The 19,916-nt window shown below is 47.8% G+C and overlaps 1 protein-coding gene across 1 annotated transcript in view; it reads left to right on the top strand.

Moving 5' to 3' along the window:
- The first annotated feature begins 5,109 nt into the window (after positions 1-5,109).
- DLG4 (discs large MAGUK scaffold protein 4) overlaps positions 5,110-19,916 on the top strand; it is a 178,137-nt gene continuing 163,330 nt past the window's right edge. The window contains exon 1 of the mRNA XM_075346764.1: positions 5,110-5,189. Within this exon, the coding sequence (XP_075202879.1) occupies positions 5,145-5,189 (45 nt within the window). The 5' untranslated portion in view covers positions 5,110-5,144. The remainder of the gene's footprint in view (positions 5,190-19,916) is intronic.

Here is a 19,916-nt window from a genome sequence, read left to right as displayed (position 1 = left end):
ACAGCAGAAGCAGCGATCATAACGACACGCGTCGCTGTGCTACATGTGCAGAGAGCAGGGAGCCGCGCTTAGCGCTGGCTCCTTGCTCTCCTACAGTACACATCGGGTTAATTAACCCGATGTGTGCTGCAGCTACATGTCACAGTGCAGAGAGCAGGGAGCCGCACACACTGCTTAGCGCTGGCTCCTTGCTCTCCTAGCTACAGTACACATAGGGTTAATTACCTGATGCGTACTGCAGCCACATGTCACAGTGCAGGAGCCGGCGCTGGCAGCAAGAGTGGCGGAGGCTGGTAACGAAGGTAAATAGCGGGTAACCAGGGAAAGGTCTTCCCTTGGTTACCCGATGTTTACCCTGGTTACAGCTTACCGCAGCTGCCAGTGCCGGCTCCTGATCGCTTCATTTCGTCGCTCTCTCGCTGTCACACACAGCGATGTGCGCTTCACAGCGGGAGAGCGACGACCAAAAAATGAAGCTGGACATTCAGCAACGACCGGCGACCTCACAGCAGGGGCCAGGTCGTTGCTGGATGTCACACACAGCGACAGCGACGGGACGTCGCTGCAACGTCACAGAAAATGGTGACGTAGCAGCGACGTCGTTGTCGTTGTCGCTGTGTGTGACACCAGCTTTACAGACCCCCTTTGCCTGTCCATTATCTACAGACACCCTCAACAGGAGAAGAGCTGGATTCTGCCCCTGATGATTTGCCAAGTGACTCAGATATGTTGACTTCCCTACAAGGTGTCTATGGGGTGCGAGCCACAGCCGCCCGTTCTTCTGATCTTCAGCATAAACATCTACAGGAGGTCGTGCTGGATGGCCAAAAAGTTGTTGGCTTCCGTGACACTGGGGCTTTTCTCACCATCGCAGATCCCCGAGTAATTCAACCAGAAGCAATTCAAAAGGGACCAGGAATTGCCAATGAATTGGCTGGAGGTACCCAGAGATATATTCCAAGAGCGAGTGTGACCCTGGATTATGGTTTTGGGGCAAAACAATGCATGATTGGTGTGAGGAGCGGCCTTCCTGCAGACATTCTCCTAGGGAATGATGTGGGGAATCTTCAATGCCACTTTGTCAGTGCAATAACCAGAAGTCAAGCCAAGAGAGCAGCAGATGTGGACGTGGTCAACCCATCAATGGAAATGAGGCCACCTGAACCGCCTTCACAGCCGTGTGGCCAAGCCCCTTACAGACCTCACGAAGAAAACGATGCCCTGGCTGGTGATCTGGACTCCAGCTTGTGATGAGACTTTTAACCGGCTGAAGGACGCTCTGGTCTGCGATCCTGTCCTGGCTGCTCCAGACTACAAGAGGAGATTCATTGTGGAGACGGATGCCTCTGCTTATGGACTGGGAGCTGTCCTCAGCCAGGTGAATGCAGCCGGGGAGGAACACCCCATTGCCTACCTCAGCAGGAAACTGCTGGACCGAGAAGTGGCCTATGCAACTGTTGAGAAGGAATGTCTGGCTGTAGTATGGGCCATTAGGAAACTACGGCCGTATCTGTATGGACGAGAATTCACTGTGGTTACTGATCACAATCCCCTCACCTGGCTGAACAGCGTCTCTGGGGACAATGGACGCTTATTACGATGGAGCCTGGCTCTGCAGCCCTATAACTTTACAATACAATATAGAAGGGGCAGCAAACACCAAAATGCAGATGGACTGTCCAGGCAAGAGGAGCCTTGAGTCAGGGTCGGCAAGTCTACGTGTACTTGACAATCGACCTGTTGAGGTCACTAGTCCGTACACAAATTGAGGGGGGAAGGGGTTGTAACAGTGTGTTCCTCCCCCGCCTTTGCTCATGGTGTAATAGTCTGTCTCTCCTTGACTGTACTGTATGTACTACTGGTGGGGGATTGTTTGTTCTTCTCAGCATGGGACTTCTCCAATCCACAACTTGGTAAACAAGAAAGAGCCAGGACTTCTAAAGTCCATTCATGTATCAAGTGTCCAGGCGGAGTTGCACTCTTCAGCCCACCTAAGGGGTGCTTCACACACAGCGAGATCGCTGCCGAGATCGCTGCTGAGTCATGCTTTTTGTGACGCAGCAGTGACCTCATTAGCGATCTCGCGGTGTGTGGCACTGAGCAGCGATCTGGCCCCTGCTGCGAGATCGCTGCTCGTTACACACAGCCCTGGTTCGTTTTCTTCAAAGGCGCTCTCCCACTGTGACACACAGATCGCTGTGTGTGACAGCGAGAGAGCGGCAAAATGAAGCGAGCAGGAGCCGGCGTCTGACAGCTGCGGTAAGCTGTATCCAAGATAAACATCGGGTAGCCAAGGTGGTTACTCGATATTTACCTTAGTTACCAGCCTCCGCAGCTCTCACGCTGCCTGTGCTGCCGTCTCCGGCTCTCTGCACATGTAGCTGCTGTACACATCGGGTTAATTAACCCGATGTGTACTGTAGCTAGGAGAGCAAAGCTAAGCGGTGTGCGCTGGTTACTAATGTAAACATCGGGTAACCATACCCGATGTTTACCTTAGTTACCAGTGTCCGCAGCTTTCAGACGCCGGCTCCGTGCAAGCGCAGCGTCGCTTGCACGTCGCTGCTGGCTGGGGGCTGGTCGCTGGTAAGATCTGCCTGTTTGACAGCTCACCAGCGACCATGTAGCGATGCAGCAGCGATCCTGACCAGGTCAGATCGCTGGTCGGATCGCTGCTGCATCGCTAAAGTGTGAAGGTACCCTAAGAGGCTGATCCCAGGAGAGAAGAACAAAAAGACCCATGTTAGGTCAGTTAGTTGGATCTAGGCTGGAGAAGGATTAGGAGTTATAGCTGAGGCTGGATCCTAGGGCCTGTGTATGGACAGTTACAGACTGGAGATCAGTGGCCACGTGGGATTGTGTTTTGTTGTTCACTCTGTTGGACTCAAGGAACTCATATAAGGACCATTGCCCTATTTTCCCTGGCGTTGGAATACCAGGCGGTGCCCCTGGATCATTTGTTTTGTTGTGAACTCCTTGCAGACTTTAAGGATCTATATTTATGTTTGGTGCTTTATCTTTGTGGTTCCAATAAAGCCCTTTGGATTGTTCCTTGGCCTGGCGTCCCTCACTGCTCTGCCGCATACCCCGTCACAGCCCCCTGGGGGTACTGTAGACTGGAGCAGGGGGTGGTCGGTGTGTCGGTGTTGGGGGTACTGTAGACTGGAGCAGGGGGTGGTCGGTGTGTTGGTGTTGAGGGTACTGTAGACTGGAGCAGGGAGTGGTCGATGTTCGGAGCCGGGGGTACTGTAGACCGGAACAGGGGGTGGTCAGTGTGTTGGAGCTGGGGGTACTGTAGACCGGAGCAGAGGGTGGTCGGTGTGTCGTAGCCTGGTGTTGGGGGTGGTCGGTATGTCGTAGCCTGTGTTGGGGGTACTGTAGACCGGAGCAGGGGGTGGTCGTTGTGTCGTAGCCTGGTGTTGGGGGTGGTCGGTATGTCGTAGCCGGTGTTGGGGGTACTGTAGACCGGAGCAGGGGGTGGTCGTTGTGTCGTAGCCAGGGTTGGCGGTACTGTAGACCGGAGCAGGGGGTGGTCGGTGTTGGATCCCTGTATCGGGGGTGGTCGGTGTGTCGTAGCCTGTGTTGGGGGTACTGTAGACCGGAGCAGGGGGTGGTCGGTGTTGTAGCCTGGTGTTGGGGGTAGTCGGTGTTGGAGCCTGGTGTTTGGGGTGGTCGGTGTGTCGTAGCCTGTGTTGGGGGTGGTCGGTGTGTCGGAGCCGGTGTTGGGGGTTCTGTAGACCGGAGCAGGGGTGGTCGGTGTTGGAGCCTGGTGTTGGGGGTAGTCGGTGTTGGAGCCTGGTGTTTGGTGTGGTCGGTGTGTCGTAGCCTGTGTTGGGGGTGGTCGGTGTGTCGGAGCCTGTGTTGGGGGTACTGTAGACCGGAGCAGGGGGTGGTCGGTGTGTCGTAGCCCGTGTTGGGGGTGGTCGGTGTGTCGGAGCCTGTGTTGGGGGTGGTCGGTGTGTCGGAGCCTGTGTTGGGGGTGGTCGGTGTGTCGGAGCCGGTGTTGGGGGTACTGTAGACAGGAGCAGGGGGTGGTCGGTGTGTCGGAGCCGGTGTTGGGGGTACTGTAGACTGGAGCAGGGGGTGGTCGGTGTGTCGTAGCCTGTGTTGGGGGTGGTCGGTGTGTTGTAGCCTGTGTTGGGGGTGGTCGGTGTGTCGGAGCCTGTGTTGGGGGTGGTCGGTGTGTCGGAGCCTGTGTTGGGGGTGGTCGGTGTGTCGGAGCCTGTGTTGGGGGTGGTCGGTGTTGGAGCCTGGTGTTGGGGGTGGTCGGTGTGTCGGAGCCGGTGTTGGGGTTACTGTAGACCGGAGCAGGGGGTGGTCGGTGTGTCGTAGCCTGTGTTGGGGGTACTGTAGACCGGAGCAGGGGGTGGTCGGTGTTGGAGCCTGGTGTTGGGGGTAGTCGGTGTTGGAGCCTGGTGTTTGGTGTGGTCGGTGTGTCGTAGCCTGTGTTGGGGGTGGTCGGTGTGGCGGAGCTGGTGTTGAGGGTACTGTAGACCGGAGCAGGGGGTGGTCGGTGTGTCGGAGCCTGTGTTGGGGGTACTGTAGACCGGAGCAGGGGGTGGTCGATGTTGGAGCCTGGTATTTGGGGTGGTCGGTGTGTCGTAGCCTGTGTTGGGGGTGGTCTGTGTGTCGGAGCCTGTGTTGGGGGCACTGTAGACCGGAGCAGGGGGTGGTCGGTGTTGGATCCCTGTGTCGGGGGTGGTTGGTGTGTCGTAGCCTGTGTTGGGGGTGGTCGGTGTGTCGGAGCCGGTGTTGGGGGTTCTGTAGACCGGAGCAGGGGGTGGTCGGTGTGTCGGAGCCTGTGTTGGGGGTGGTCGGTGTGTCGGAGCCGGTGTTGGGGGCACTGTAGACCGGAGCAGGGGGTGGTCGGCATCTCTGAGCCGGGGGTACTGGAGCAGGGGGGCGCCTCTTGCCTCCTCCTCCATCCTCCTCCTCCTCCTGGTCTTCCTCTTCAGCAGTGTGGTGTTGTCCTCCTGTGTCTGTCTGTCCCTCTCACCTGGCTGTGCCTATAATGAAGAGTAAGGCTCGGCTGCAGTCTGTCTGTCTGTGTGTGGTAGGTGGTCTCTCTCTCCCTCTTTCGTCTGGGTATCCTCCCCTCCGTACAGCAGATATGCTGGGTGAATATTAAGCACAGGGAATGTAGGATGCCTGCGTCGGTGTCAGTGAGCGGAGACGCCTGTTATTCTCAGGTATTAGAGCCCGTCCTGTGCTGCGCACATCTGCCATCTGTTAACCCCTTCCTGGCCTCCTGTAGATGACATATCTGCCATCTTCCATACCTGCCCTCGTATATGTCGGCACATATAGCTCCTCCTATGACTCCATAGATGCCTGAGCCTCCTTCTCCTCCTCAGCACCTGCCTGTATCATCTATATGTCATCCATGTATCTCGTCCTATCATAGCCTCGTCATCCCCTATAAGTTGTCATATCCTTCCTCGGAGTATTACCCCCCCATCCTTTCATCCCTTGTCATATCCTTCCATATATATCCTTCTCTTCTGTATATATTCCCTGCTATCATAACGCCCACCATCCTAGCCTGTTATGATTGGTCATTTCCTTGTATATGACTCCTCCTATTATTAGAACTTCCATCCCATATCCTCTGTATATCTGCTCCTGCCATATCCCTCGCCATCCAATTACTCTTATACTTGTATATTTCTCTCTATATACGTCACCTATTAAAGCTTTCGCCATCTTTCTGAATTGCCTTCGCCTGTTTATTACTCACATGTCATATCCACACCCCATATCCCTCTATGGACTTGTTCACACAATGTATTGCTGTGCATTTTTGCCCTGGATATAAGCAGTATTGTACTGTACCAGCACAGGGATAATGTGTATACGCTCCTGCACATGCTGCATCTACAATGTCCTTTCTATTACAATTATTGGATCGTTTTTCCACCATTGAAATTAACAGGAGAATCAGCATCAAACTCTCACATCATAGCGGCAGATACGTCTATCACCCACCCCATATCCGCACCCCATATCGCTCATCACTCACATTAAATATCTGCACCCTGTATCTCTCGTCACTTACATTAAATATCTGCACCCTGTATCTCTCATCACTCACATTAAATATCTGCACCTTGTATCTCTCATCACTCACATTAAATATCTGCACCTTGTATCTCTCATCACTCACATTAAATATCTGCACCTCGTATCTCTCATCACTCACATTAAATATCTGCCCCTCGTCTCTCATCACTCACATTAAATATCTGCACCTCGTATCTCTCATCACTCACATTAAATATCTGCACCTCGTATCTCTCATCACTCACATTAAATATCTGCACCTTGTATCTCTCATCACTCACATTAAATATCTGCACCTTGTATCTCTCGTCACTTACATTAAATATCTGCACCCTGTATCTCTCGTCACTTACATTAAATATCTGCACCCTGTATCTCTCGTCACTTACATTAAATATCTGCACCTCGTCTCTCATCACTCACATTAAATATCTGCACCTCGTATCTCTCATCACTCACATTAAATATCTGCACCTTGTATCTCTCATCACTCACATTAAATATCTGCACCTTGTATCTCTCGTCACTCACATTAAATATCTGCACCTCGTATCTCTCATCACTCACATTAAATATCTGCACCTCGTATCTCTCATCACTCACATTAAATATCTGCACTCTGTATCTCTTGTCACTCACATTAAATATCTGCACCTTGTATCTCTCATCACTCACATTAAATATATGCACCTCGTATCTCTCATCACTCACATTAAATATCTGCACCCCGTATCTCTCGTCACTCACATTAAATATCTGCACCCCGTATCTCTCGTCACTCACATTAAATATCTGCACCTTGTATCTCTCGTCACTCACATTAAATATCTGCACCCCGTATCTCTCGTCACTCACATTAAATATCTGCACCCTGTATCTCTCATCACTCACATTAAATATCTGCACCTTGTATCTCTCGTCACTCACATTAAATATCTGCACCTCGTATCTCTCATCACTCACATTAAATATCTGCACCTCGTATCTCTCATCACTCACATTAAATATCTGCACTCTGTATCTCTTGTCACTCACATTAAATATCTGCACCTTGTATCTCTCATCACTCACATTAAATATATGCACCTCGTATCTCTCATCACTCACATTAAATATCTGCACCCCGTATCTCTCATCACTCACATTAAATATCTGCACCCCGTATTCCTCCTATTTACATTAAATATCCACACCCCATATACCTCTTATTTACATTAAATATCCACACCCTGTATACCACTTCTATAACCCTCTTATCACTTATATTAAATTTCTGCACCCTGTATTCTTCCCATCACTCACATTAAATATCCACACCCTGTATCCTTCTTATCACTCGCATTAAATATCCACACCCCGTATCCTTCTCACTTACATTAAATATCTGCACCCGCATCCTTCTTATCACTCAGAATAAATATCTGCACCCCGCATAATTCTTATCACTCACATTAAATATTCGCACCCCATATCCCTCTTATAATTTAGTGATTTCTTATCACTTACATGGGATATCTACACCCCATGTTCCTATTATCACTCACATTAAATATCCCCATATCCTCATCACTCAATTTAAATATCCATACCCCGTATCCCTCTTATCATTTGCATTAAATGACTTCACCCCATATCTAATTCTTCTCGCATTAAATATCCGCACCCTGTGCCTTTTATCACTTACATTAGATTTCCACACCTCGTATCTCTTGTCACTCATATTAAATATTCATACCCCGTGCCTCTCTCATCATTCACATTAAATATCCACACCCTGTATCACTCATATTAAATATCCTTATTATCAGTGGATAACAAGGGATATCTGAATAATCGTAAAGTGGAGTGATACATGGGGAATTGATTGGTGGATGTAGAGGGATTTCATAGGGATCAATTACTGGATATGGAGTCCTACCTGATGGCTTAAATAGTGGATGTGGAGGGATATTTGAGGAACGGCGTAGTGGATATGGAGTGATATCTGAGGGTAGTGGATATGGAGTGATATCTGAGGGTAGTGGATATGGAGTGATATCTGAGGGTAGTGGATATGGAGTGATATCTGAGGGTAGTGGATATGGAGTGATATCTGAGGGTAGTGGATATGGAGTGATATCTGAGGGTAGTGGATATGGAGTGATATCTGAGGGTAGTGGATATGGAGTGATATCTGAGGGTAGTGGATATGGAGTGATATCTGAGGGTAGTGGATATGGAGTGATATCTGAGGGTAGTGGATATGGAGTGATATCTGAGGGTAGTGGATATGGAGTGATATCTGAGGGTAGTGGATATGGAGTGATATCTGAGGGTAGTGGATATGGAGTGATATCTGAGGGTAGTGGATATGGAGTGATATCTGAGGGTAGTGGATATGGAGTGATATCTGAGGGTAGTGGATATGGAGTGATATCTGAGGGTAGTGGATATGGAGTGATATCTGAGGGTAGTGGATATGGAGTGATATCTGAGGGTAGTGGATATGGAGTGATATCTGAGGGTAGTGGATATGGAGTGATATCTGAGGGTAGTGGATATGGAGTGATATCTGAGGGTAGTGGATATGGAGTGATATCTGAGGGTAGTGGATATGGAGTGATATCTGAGGGTAGTGGATATGGAGTGATATCTGAGGGTAGTGGATATGGAGTGATATCTGAGGGTAGTGGATATGGAGTGATATCTGAGGGTAGTGGATATGGAGTGATATCTGAGGGTAGTGGATATGGAGTGATATCTGAGGGTAGTGGATATGGAGTGATATCTGAGGGTAGTGGATATGGAGTGATATCTGAGGGTAGTGGATATGGAGTGATATCTGAGGGTAGTGGATATGGAGTGATATCTGAGGGTAGTGGATATGGAGTGATATCTGAGGGTAGTGGATATGGAGTGATATCTGAGGGTAGTGGATATGGAGTGATATCTGAGGGTAGTGGATATGGAGTGATATCTGAGGGTAGTGGATATGGAGTGATATCTGAGGGTAGTGGATATGGAGTGATATCTGAGGGTAGTTGATATGGAGTGATATCTGAGGGTAGTGGATATGGAGTGATATCTGAGGGTAGTGGATATGGAGTGATATCTGAGGGTAGTGGATATGGAGTGATATCTGAGGGATGAAATAGTAGATATGGAGGTATTTTTGAGGAACCCTGTAGGGGTATCGAGTGGTGAATGTGGAGGGATACCTGAGGGATCGAGTAGTAGACAAATATGTGAGAAATTAAGCGGTGAATGTGAAGGTATATTTTAGGGATCTAGTAGTGGATGTGAAGGTATTTTTGAGGGCCTAATAATGGATTTTGGAGAGTTTCTGAGGGGCTCAGTAGTAGCTGTGCAGCAATATCTGACAGATGGAGGAGCGGTGGCTGTTGAGGGACATCTGAAAGTTCAAATAGTGGAGTTTTGTGAATTTCAGGGTCCAAGTAGTGGATGGATATGTGAGGGATCAGGTAGTCGATGTGGATGGATATATAACAACCTACAAAAACAAGACTGAAACGCATATTGTAGAAGCAATAAATTTTATTATTGAAAAAAAAAAAATACATTTTTTTTAAAAAAATTTGGAATAAGAACAAGAGGGTAAAAGGGCAAAGACAATGAACTGCCCCTTTACCCTCTTGTTCTTATTCCAAAAATTAAAAAAAATGTTTGTTTTTTTTTCAAATAAAAATGATTGCTTCTACAATATGTTTCAGTCTTGTTTTTGTAGGTTGTAATTTATATGCACACTGGAACCATTAATGTTTTCTTGTCTATTGAGATGTGTGTGGATATGTGAGGGATCAAGTAGTGGATAACATTGGATATCTGACGGATTGATTATTGGATGTGAACTGATATCTGGGGGATCAAGTAATGGATGTGGAGAGATTTCTGAGGGATCGAGTTGTGGTTTTGGAAGATATTCTGAGGGATCGAGTAGTGGTTTTGGAAGATATTCTGAGGGACTAGTAGTGGAAACTGAGGGGTTTAGCAATGGATGTGCAGGGGTATGTTGGGGATCGAGTAATGGCTGTGGAGGTGTGCCACCCCCGATAGACCTCTGATGTCACTGTGGTGGGCCTGAGAGGCGATACGGCCGTACCGGGCGCGAGCAACAGGCTTTTGTGATGGGGTTTAAAAATATTTAAAAAGGGGAAGAGAGAAATAATGAAGTAAAGTTAGTGCTGCCAGTTGGGATGTTCGGCTGTGGTATGGCTGGCACTGCTGGAGGTCCCCAGGCGTTATGGTGATGCGCAGTGCCAGAGGGTTTGTCCCTTCACCCCCCAACTAGGGCTGGTTCCTGTGGATGGTGAGGTAGGGATGGCGCAGCAGAGGATAATACGGCCAGAGACAGGACAGGGAGCTATTACCTCTTACTGGAGTGCTGCAGAACCTTCCAGAACATTTCTCACTGCATTAACAATAATGTGGGTTCTTCCTTCCCCAATGAGAGTTTGGTTCCTCCTGCCGCTACTTCCCTACCTGGGAATAGGTGTCCTGAAATCCAGGGATTTTCAAGACAAGAACAATCTGGATCTTTAATCCCTTCCAGCAAGCGGCGACTCAAATCCTGAAGAAAAACTCACTATTTCTTCTAGAGGTTTCCAGGCTCAAATGTGTCACTGAGCTCCCAGGCAATTCACTGCTCCTTATCAAAAGTCTAATAGTAATGTCTCAGTTTGCCACTGACCTTGAAAGTCCTGGTGGCCTAGGAACTGGTACCCTGCCAATGTGTAGCTGCCCCTCCAGAGGTTTTAACAGTTACCACAGGACAGGACCCTCTCCATATTACACTCCTCACTTCACCTCACACGTCCACCTTAGCGTTCACGCCAACTCTGACTGAATATACCTCAGACCTGAGCTCCTCTCCTTTCTCCTTCTACGGTGCACACTCAGTTGGGAGTGTGGGCAAATGTGAGTTTGTGGTGAACAACAAAGAAAACCAAATCTCATTAAAGCTGACAACACATGTTATACATATGGAAATACACATTTGGGTACTATCTGTGGCGACTCAGGCACACGGCGCCACAGAGACATAGCTGATGACCTAGTAATGGATTTGGAGGGATTTTTGAGAGATCGAGTGGAGGTACATATGAGGGCTCACATAGTGGAACAGAAGGGATTTGTGAGGGACCGAGTAGTAGATGTGAAATGATATCTGAAGGATCAAATAGTGGTTTGGGGAGATAGCTGAGGGATCAAGTAGGGAAAGGATATGTGTGGAATTAAGTTGTGGAGATATCTGAGGATTTGAGGGCGGATGCTTAGGTAGGTCTGAGGAACTAAGTGTAGAAGGAGACCTGAGATGCCGATTAGTGGATGTGGAAGGAGTTCTGGGGGACAGAGTAATGGATGCGGAGTTATTAGGGTGAACACTTGGAAATGTTCAGCCGTTGCCTGCTGCTTCAAAGAATTACACCAAAGGGTCAGATATGAAGTCTCTCCTTGAACAGAGAATGGCACCAAGAGCTTTATTCCAACAGTAAATAGACTTATATAAACTAGGAAAAGGGGCATAGTTGGCGCTACAGTGGGCGTGCTTATATGTGTTCATTAGTCAGTGGGTTGGTCAATGGGTTCATCCATGGGCTGATCCGTGGCCGGTCAGTGGGTTGGTCTGTGAGGTCATCAATGGGTTGGTTCATTGTGTCATCAGTGGGATGGTCCTCTAGGTTGGCCAGTGTGTCTTTTCCAGATATGGCGAATTTACTTACATCTGCACATTCCTTGCATACCAGGGCAGGGTGTGGAGAACCGGAAATGTCGGCCATCTTTAGATCTGTGTCACGTCTATGTATCTAAACAAACTATGTAAGGTGAAATAATACGTTTCATCCGTGATTTCCCACAATCCCCTACGTCTCAAGCTTAATTAAGTATTTGATCCAATGGCTCTTGAGAGTTAAATATTGAACAGGGGCTTTGGAGGGAGGTCTGAGGGATCGAACAGTGGAGGGAAATGTGAGGCATTGAGTGGTTGATGTGAAGGGATATCTGCTGACTTGAGTAGTGGACGTGGAAGGATTTCTGAGGGACTGGGTAGTGGATGTAGAGGGGGACTTGGTAGATCGAGTGGGGGTTGTGGAAGGATGTTTGAGGGATCAATGGCAACGCCAAGCCGGGTCTCATATTCTTGATCCTGACTCATTATTCTTTGGTGAAGTTCCATATTGAGGATTTCTCCATGTATAGCCTTTCATCTCCTGACATGAAATGTGAAGGAAGCGCCTTATCATAATGTAAGATCTTTTGCGGCTTTCTTCTGATTTTGGACTACAGTGAAGGAATGGATGTTCTTTGGGCCTAAACCCCTTCCGTTCCCCAATGTTCTCATACAGATCTCCATTTTCAGACTTGTATTATTAAGAAGTTCTCACCCCAACATTAGATTGTATACATTGTGCAGATCATATGTTTGCCATTTGTTTCCAGTGCTGAGTTTTCCTTAGTATGGCGCCCATTGCTCAACACTGTGTTTAGTATGTCCTACATCCATCTAATGGTCTGAGTGCACGTGGTCACACAAGCCAAGTCCACCGTTCAGTGTAGATTATTGTCAGCCGCTAGCAGCCGAGACTGTTCCACTTTATGGAGAAAAACTAAATTCTTATTGTTACAAGTGATTTATCGAAGAAGATCTCTTGGAAATGGTGGTGTAGGGTTGCATGTAGCGTATGAGCGTTCATGTGCTTTTTGTATTGGACACGATCATGAGATGTTCATGAGGAGCAGAAGCATTTATAATGTTTTGTGACTTTTCAAGGGGTGATTATAGAGGGCAGAGGATGGTCTTCTAGGTCAGAAGATGATCACAGAAGTCGGGGGATGATTATAAAGAGCAAATGGCGGTTTTATTTGTCAGATGATGATCTCAGAGATCAGGATTATTTTAGAGGCCAGGGGGTGGTCTTAGTGGTCAGAAGATGGTCATAGAGATCAGGGGGTGGATAGAGAGGGTAGGGGATGATCGCGGAGTTTGAGTGATAATCATGGAGGCCAAAGGATGATCATGGTGGTCATAAATCTCAAGACTAACAATTTGGTTTAAGATGATTGGTTCAGAAAGGCTAGTGAAGCTTCATGGCCTGACAATGTTCCTAATGGTCAAGGGATGATAATGGTTTAAAGGAAGTTAATGATAAAGGTCGGGAATGGATTAAGATGATCGGTTGTGCGTGAGGCTCTTTGAGGTGAGGCTCTGTTTAGAGAGGACAGTAGGTGCCCTTTGTGTTCACCAAGAGTAGAAGTGGTCTGTGAAGATCAGCAGGTGTGTATATAGGTTGTAAACTGCATTTGTAGCTCATGTGCTGCTTATGGAGGGTAGGCTCTGCTCTTTGAGGTCAGCAGGTGCTCGGGGAAGTCAGGAAAAGCTCATGGAAATCAGGAAGTGCTCGTGGAGGTCATGAGGTTCTGGCGATGGTCAGAAGGTTCTGGCGGAGTTCACGAGGTGGTGGTGGCGGATTTCAGGAGGTGCTTATGGAGGAGGCCACGGGGTGCTTATGAAGTGTTATGGGTATCGTTATGAACTGTTAGGAGTATTAAGAATTATATGAAGATATCCTAAAAGAAGACTTAAGATGGTGCTTGAACTGTCATCATAAGACTCACAAGACATTCTGGTATTTTCCTGTGATAAGTGAATCATGCTGACTTAGTTTAATTTAAAATGATGAAATATATATATATATATATATATATATATATATATATATATATATATATATATATATATATATATATATATAATGTGTGTGTGTATGTGTATGTATATATATATATATGTGTATATATATATATATATATATATATATATATGTATATATCGCAGAATAAGCTGTCTTACAGTTTACCCAATAGGAGACGTGTAACGTATTCTTGGCTCCTAGCCAACTGATTTCTTTAAATGTATGTGAACTTCCGTAATTAAAGTAGTCATATGTTCTACCTATGTCAGTGTATATCTCTTACTGGTCTGCGTATGAATGGCATAGCACGCGTGACAAAATGACTCATGACTTGGATGCAGACGGATTTAAGGTGTAGATGCATAACTTGGATTGTATCGCTGTAAACTATGTCCCCCTTATCAGGAGGAGGCCATGTGGTGCTCATGGAGGAGGCCAGGAATAGTTCAGCAGGTATCAGCAGAGGTCAGGAGGTTCTCATGGTCGAAGTCAGGAGGTGTCTGCATAGTTCAGGTGGTGTCGATGGAGGTGAGGTGGTATTCATGGGGAAGGTCAGGAGGTGCCGGTGGAGGTCAGGAGATGTTCATGGTGGAGGTCAGGTGGTGTCAGCGGAGGTCAGAAGGTGTTCATGGTGGAGGTCAGGTGATGTTCATGGTATAGGTCAGCTGGTGCCGGTGGAGGTCAGGAGATGTTCATGGTGGAGGTCGGGTGATGTCAGCGGAGGTCAGGAGGTGTTCTTGGTGGACACACAGATGATCTTTTGGGGATGGTGATGGTCATGAGAAGCTCATACAGTACAGAACATCTGACCGTTTCCTGTGATTCTCCTCATGGCTTCAGATGACACGAGCGCTGAATCTGTGCTGCCCTCTCAGATGGCGGCTCTGTGGATAGTGCATGGTCCAGGAGGAGTGGAGGAAGCTCCGTCTGCTGCTTTCTCTGTCGCCCTCCTGTCTTTCTCAGGCTTTCCTCTTCTCTCCTCCTCTTGTTATATATTAAGAGCTGGTACCACCACGCACAGAACACCCCTATTTCCCTGGCAACCAGCAACTTTCAGGAAAGTTCTAGAAATTATCCTCAGGTTCTAGCAATTAGAAAATGAAAGAACGTGAAAACAAATGACAGAATCCATCTAGCGGCTGAACCCACTCTGCTCACTGATGGCGCCTGTCCATGGCGTCCAGAGGAGGTCTTCCCCACCTTCTGCTTCATTGCTGTCATCTATAAGGGAAATCTTCGTGAAAAGATGGTGAGCACACGGAAACTAGAAAAAACAGGTGCTAGCAAAGAGGGTTCTTAGGCCCTGATAATGCTAACTATAAGGGCAGGACGCGCCATGCTGGAGGCACCGACGGAAGTCTACGTGCAGGACTATTCTTGGACCACACAGTCAATATTGCACGACTCCCATAAAGATAAAGAACATAGTTAATGGAGAGAAAAGCAGGTGACTAAAGCAAGAAGACATCTCCAGAATATGAATGTCCATTGCCTGAGCCTCTCGGCAGAATGCTAGTGCCCCATGCTGGAGGACGCCCCATGCTGGAGGACGCCCCATGCTGCAGGCCTCCGTGCAGGACTATTCTTGTCCGATGCCCGAGCCTGTCGTCAGAATGCTGGTGCTCCAGTGTAGCAGGACGCCCCATGCTGGAGGACGCCCCATGCTGGAGGACGCCCCATGCTGGAGGACGCCCCATGCTGGAGGACGCCCCATGCTGGAGGACGCCCCATGCTGGAGGACGCCCCATGCTGGAGGACGCCCCATGCTGGAGGACGCCCCATGCTGCAGGCCTCCGCGCACGACTATTCTTGTCCGCTGGCCGAGCCTGTCGTCAGAATGCTGGTGCGCCAGTGTAGCAGGACACCCCATGCTGGAGACACCGCTGGAAGACTCCACCCAGGACTATTTCTGTCCACTGCCTGAGCCTCTCTGCTGGTGCCCCAGTGTAGCAGTGTCAGGTATGTACCCGGGATTGATCAGATCCCTAGCTGGGATCTGTCCACCAGCCATATGTCTTACAGTACAGGAATTTAGCTCCTCTGTTTCGTGTCTCGATGTATGCCTCTGCCTCTGACATCTATTTATCAGCTTTGTATTACACATCTAGTTTAGCAATGCATCAGGTTTTGATTAACCAGCTCTATATCAAATATTGATTTGTTAGAAACGGTCATCCTATTATATAGCACTGTGCACTTATAATTTCTCATTTTGCCCTTCTACCCAGTTAATGCTTCTATTTTCCAGTAGGTCTATGACCTCACATGACTAAATACAAATGAGATGAATCCGTCTAAGTTCTATGTAGAAACAGGAAGTCTCTCTTCCTCATGAGTCATCATTAAAACTACAAATCTACCGTATGTAACTAAACATGTTGTTCTAATGATGACTCATGGGGAAAGACTTCCTGTCTCTACATAGCGTGTAGATGGATTAATTTCATCTGTATTTAATCACGTGATGTCATAGACCTAATGGAAAAAAGAGGCATTAACTGGGTACAAGGGCAAAATGAGAAATTGTAACTGCGTAATGCTATATGATATAATGACTGCAATATGTTAGTAGGATAAATACGTTGATTGAAGTGGTTCTTTAAGTGATTCTTCTGGACACCGTGGAAGGATGTCCCGCTCTCTTCTGGGTTACCTACACTCCCTGGCACTGATTCATTAGCTGTAGATGATCTGGTCTAATATGGAAAAATAATGGCTCTAAATCTGAAAACATCCTGGGTGTGAGGCCTCTATGAGTAGATCCTAGATGTTGATCCTCTATAAATTCATCATGGGTGTTGGTGTTCTACGAGTAGATCCTGAATGTCAGGCCTGTAGGAGTAGATCCTGAATGCTGGGACTCGATGATTAGATCCTGGATGTTTTTTTTTTTTTTTTTTTTAGTAGATCCTGGATGTCTGGAAAATGGATGTCTGTGGTCTATGAGTAGATCCTGAATGATGAGCCTCTACAGCTAGATCCTAGGTGTCTGTCTTCTATAAGTAGATTCTAGGTGTTGGGCCTTTGAGTATATTCTGGATGTCATATCTTTATGATTAGATTTTGTATGTCTGGCCTCTATGAATAGATTCTGGATTTCAGGCCTCTGAGTACATCCTGGGTGTTCTTCTGTAAGTAGATCCTGGATATCGAGCCTCTTAGTTGATCCTGAATATTGGGTCTGTGAGTTAATCCTGGATATCACTCTTCTGAGAGTCCATTCTGGGTGTCTGTCTTCTAGAAGTAGATCCTTGGTGTTTGGCTTCTATGAATATATAATGAGTATCGAGCTTCTATGAGTAAATCAAGGTGGGTAGGGTTTCTATGAGTAGATCCTAGATGTCGGGCCTCTGAGCAGATCCTAGGTGTCTGGTCTTTATGAATAGATAAAGGGTGCCAATTTGCTATGAGAAGACCTGGATGTAGGGTCTCTGAGTAGATCCTGGATTTTAGGCGTTTATGAGTTGATCCTGGCTGTCAGTATTCTATGAGTCAATCTTAGATCTATGGCCTCAATGAGTAGATCCTGATATCAGAGCTTTATGAGTAGATCTTGGCTGTAGGGCCTATTATGAGTCGATCCTGGATGTTGAGTATCTAGCAGTAGGGCCTCTTAGTAGACCCTGGATTTCAGGCCATTATGCATAGATCCTAGATGTCAGTCTTCTATTTATAGATCCTGGATGTAGGGCCTATATGAGTCGATCCTGAGTGTCTAGCAGTAGGTCCTGGATATAGGGCCTCTGAGTTGATCCTGTATTTCAGGCCATTATGAGTAGATCTTGTAAGTCTGGCCAGTGCGTCGATCCTGGATGTCCGTCTTCAATGAGTACATCTTGGATGTAGGGCCTCTATGAAATGGTACTTTGTGTTGGGTTTCTATCAGTAGATCCTGGCTGTCAGGCCGTTTTGAGTAGATCTTGTAAGCTGGGCCTTTTGCTTCGATCCTGGATGCCCATCTTCTTTGAGTAGATCTTGTAGGCCGGGCCTCTGCGACGATCCTGGATGTCCATCTTCTATGAGTAGATCTTGGCTGTAGGGCCTCTGCGTTGATCCTGGATGTTGATCTTCTATGAGTACATCTTGAATGTAGGGCCTCTGAGTTGATCATTGATGTAGGGTTTCTATCAGTAGATTCTGTATGTCAGTCTTTTATGAGAAGATCTTGGATGTTTGGCCTTTGAGTAGATGTTTTATGTCGGGCCTCTGCGTCGATCATGGATGTCTATCTTCTATGAGTCCATCTTGGATGTAGGGCCTCTATGAGTTGATCTTGAAGGTTGGGTTTCTATCAGTAGGTCCTGGATGTCTACCTTTGAGTAGATCCTGGATGTCAGTCTTCTATGAGTTTACCTTGGATGTAGGGCCTCTTTTAGTATATGTTAGGTTTCGGGCTTCAGTGGTTAGATCCTGGTGGGCTTATCTAGGCCTGCTGCTTAGAACTGACAGATCCTTGTGACTGCCAACACATCCTATCCTTAAATTGTCTCTTAATGTATTAATGACTGGAGACTGCTCATAAACTGCACGCTGGGGTACAATAGACGGGTTATTACTTTGTTGGATCTCCGGGACCCTAAATGTTGGCAGAGAAAACACCAGTTGTGTTGTGTCCCACAGAGCAGACGTGGTGAGCCCTTCAGCTCACCCCGCCGCTCACCCTGCAGCTCGCCCCGCCGCTCACCCTGCAGCTCGCCCCGCCGCTCACCCTGCAGCTCGCCCCGCCGCTCGCCCCTTGGTTCTCGCCTGTGCTATGCGGCTGCTGTAGTAAGAAGGGAACGCTCACTGTCAGTCTTGTATCCTGTGTGCAGAGCCTTGAATTGTACATTATATGCTCTGCTTGCGCCCTCTGCAGGATGTATGTCTTATTACAATGTACTCCGTTTATTACCAGTGCTGAAAGTCATGTCAGGATACACACGATCAGCCAGAAATCCTATGTAGTGATATTGATCACATGGCTATCAACTGTGTGATACATGAATCAACATGGTGGCTATATAAGACATGGATCACGGTGGTGACTGTAGACTGTGTGGTGCACTGATCACGGTGGTGACTGTAGACTGTGTGGTGCACTGATCACGGTGGTGACTGTAGACTGTGTGGTACATGGATCACGGTGGTGACTGTAGACTGTGTGGTGCACTGATCACGGTGGTGACTGTAGACTGTGTGGTGCACTGATCACGGTGGTGACTGTAGACTGTGTGGTGCACTGATCACGGTGGTGACTGTAGACTGTGTGGTGCACTGATCACGGTGGTGACTGTAGACTGTGTGGTGCACTGATCACGGTGGTGACTGTAGACTGTGTGGTGCACTGATCATGGTGGTGACTAGACTGTGTGGTGCACTGATCACGGTAGTGACTGTAGACTGTGTGGTACACTGATCACGGTGGTGACTGTAGACTGTGTGGTGCACTGATCACGGTGGTGACTGTAGACTGTGTGGTGCACTGATCACGGTGGTGACTGTAGACTGTGTGGTGCACTGATCATGGTGGTGACTGTAGACTGTGTGGTGCACTGATCACGGTGGTGACTGTAGACTGTGTGGTGCACTGATCACGGTGGTGACTGTAGACTGTGTGGTGCACTGATCACGGTGGTGACTGTAGACTGTGTGGTGCACTGATCACGGTGGTGACTGTAGACTGTGTGGTGCACTGATCACGGTGGTGACTGTAGACTGTGTGGTGCACTGATCACGGTGGTGACTGTAGACTGGGTGGTGCACTGATCACGGTGGTGATTGTAGACTGTGTGGTACATGGAGCACGGTGGTGATTGTAGACTGTGTGGTGCACTGATCACGGTGGTGACTGTAGACTGTGTGGTGCACTGATCACGGTGGTGACTGTAGACTGTGTGGTGCACTGATCATGGTGGTGACTGTAGACTGTGTGGTGCACTGATCATGGTGGTGACTGTAGACTGTGTGGTGCACTGATCACGGTGGTGACTGTAGACTGTGTGGTGCACTGATCACGGTGGTGATTGTAGACTGTGTGGTGCACTGATCACGGTGGTGACTGTAGACTGTGTGGTGCACTGATCACGGTGGTGACTGTAGACTGTGTGGTGCACTGATCACGGTGGTGACTGTAGACTGGGTGGTGCACTGATCACGGTGGTGATTGTAGACTGTGTGGTACATGGA

The sequence above is a fragment of the Anomaloglossus baeobatrachus genome, chromosome 4 (genome assembly GCF_048569485.1).
Source record: "Anomaloglossus baeobatrachus isolate aAnoBae1 chromosome 4, aAnoBae1.hap1, whole genome shotgun sequence".
NCBI lineage: Eukaryota > Metazoa > Chordata > Amphibia > Anura > Aromobatidae > Anomaloglossus > Anomaloglossus baeobatrachus.
The sequence above is the reverse complement of the archived record's forward strand: the minus strand, read 5'-3'. Positions and strand labels throughout refer to the sequence as shown.